The 1,741-nt window shown below is 43.3% G+C and overlaps 1 protein-coding gene across 1 annotated transcript in view; it reads left to right on the top strand.

Annotated features, from left to right (window-relative positions):
- Positions 1 to 1,378, top strand: part of LOC121353397 (general transcription factor IIF subunit 1-like) — a gene marked incomplete at its 3' end in the record, with an annotated part of 2,187 nt that extends 809 nt beyond the window's left edge. The window contains exons 2-3 of the mRNA XM_041467205.1: positions 901 to 1,091; positions 1,262 to 1,378. Coding sequence (XP_041323139.1) covers positions 901 to 1,091; positions 1,262 to 1,378 — 308 coding nt within the window. The remainder of the gene's footprint in view (positions 1 to 900; positions 1,092 to 1,261) is intronic.
- Between the last annotated feature and the right edge of the window lie 363 nt (positions 1,379 to 1,741).

The raw sequence follows: 1,741 nt of genomic DNA, 5'->3' as shown, positions 1-1,741 counted from the left end.
AAAAAATCCCAAAAATCCCCAAAAAATCCCAGAAAAATCCCAAAAAATCCAAAAAAAATCCCAGAAATGCTCCAAAATCCCCAAAAAATCCCAAAAATCCCCAAAAAATCCAAAAATAATCCCAAAAATCCCCAAAAAATCTCCCAAAAAATCCAAAAAAATCCAAAAATAAAAAAATTCCCAAAAAAAGTCCCCAAAAAATCCCCAAAACATCCCGAAAATACCCAAAAAAATCCCAAAAATCCCCAAAAAATCCCAGAAAAATCCCAAAAAATCCAAAAAAAATCCCAGAAATGCTCCAAAATCCCCAAAAAATCCCAAAAATCCCCAAAAAATCCAAAAATAATCCCAAAAATCCCCAAAAAATCTCCCAAAAAATCCAAAAAAATCCAAAAATAAAAAAATTCCCAAAAAAAGTCCCCAAAAAATCCCCAAAACATCCCGAAAATACCCAAAAAAATCCCAAAAATCCCCAAAAAATCCCAGAAAAATCCCAAAAAATCCAAAAAAAATCCCAGAAATGCTCCAAAATCCCCAAAAAATCCCAAAAACCAAAAAATCCCAAAAATCCCCCAAAAAAATCCCCCTAAAATCCAAGAATAATCCCAAAAATGCCCCAAAATTCAAAAGAAGTCCCAAAAAAATCCCAAAAATCCCCAAAAAATCCCAAAAATACCCCAAAAATCCCAAAAAATCCCCAAAAAAATCCCAAAAATCCCCAATAATCCCAAAAATGCCCCAAAATTCAAAAGAAGTCCCAAAAAAATCCCAAAAATCCCCAAAAAATCCAAAAATAATCCAAAAAATCCCATAAATCCCCCAAAAAAATCCCCCTAAAATCCAAGAATAATCCCAGAAATGCCCCAAAAATGCCCAAAAAATCCCCAAAAATGCCAAAAGAATGAAAAATCTCCGTCAGGGGAGAAGGCGGCGAGGCCGAAGGCGGCGGGGGCGGGGCCCGGGGGCAGCAGGAGGAGGAGGAGGAGGAGGAGGAGGAAGGGCGCCAAGGGCTCCGAGGACGAGGCTCTCGAGGACAGCGACGACGGCGACTTCGAGGGCCAGGAGGTGGATTACATGTCCGACGGCTCCAGGTGGGGCTGAGCAGCTCCGGCGAGGAAGAGCCCGGCAAAGCCAAAGCTGCCAAGGAGGAGGAGGAAGGCCCCAAAGGTGGGCTGGGGGAGGGGGCTGAGACCCCCCCGGGCTGGGGGGGATCTGGGGGGGGGTCGCAGAGGCTGAAGACCCCTCCCCAAATTGCAACAAGGCATCGACGAAGCGAGCGAGAGCAGCGAGGAGAGCGAGGAGGAGAAGGGGGAGGAGAAGGAGGAGGAAGAGGAGGGCAAAGCCACGCCCACCCCCCAGGAGAAGAAGAAGAAGAGAGGTGAGACCCCCTCCCCAAATTGGGCTGGGGGGGAAAGACCCCAAAAATGCAAAAAATCCCCCCTGAAAATACTCAGAAATGCCAAAAATCCCCCCAAAAAATACTCAAAAATGCCAAAAATCCCCCCAAAAAATACTTAAAAATGCCAAAAATCTGCCCAAAAATATTCAAAAATGCCGAAAATCCCCCCAAAAATACTCAAAAATGCCAAAAATCCCCCCAAAAATACTCAAAAATGCCAAAAATCCCCCCAAAAAATACTCAAAAATGCCAAAAATCCCCCCAAAAAATACTTAAAAATGCCAAAAATCTGCCCAAAAATATTCAAAAATGCCGAAAATCCCCCCAAAAATACTCAAAAAT

The sequence above is a fragment of the Pyrgilauda ruficollis genome, unplaced genomic scaffold (genome assembly GCF_017590135.1).
Source record: "Pyrgilauda ruficollis isolate IOZ18807 unplaced genomic scaffold, ASM1759013v1 scaffold2025, whole genome shotgun sequence".
Taxonomy (NCBI): Eukaryota; Metazoa; Chordata; class Aves; order Passeriformes; family Passeridae; genus Pyrgilauda; species Pyrgilauda ruficollis.
The sequence above is the reverse complement of the archived record's forward strand: the minus strand, read 5'-3'. Positions and strand labels throughout refer to the sequence as shown.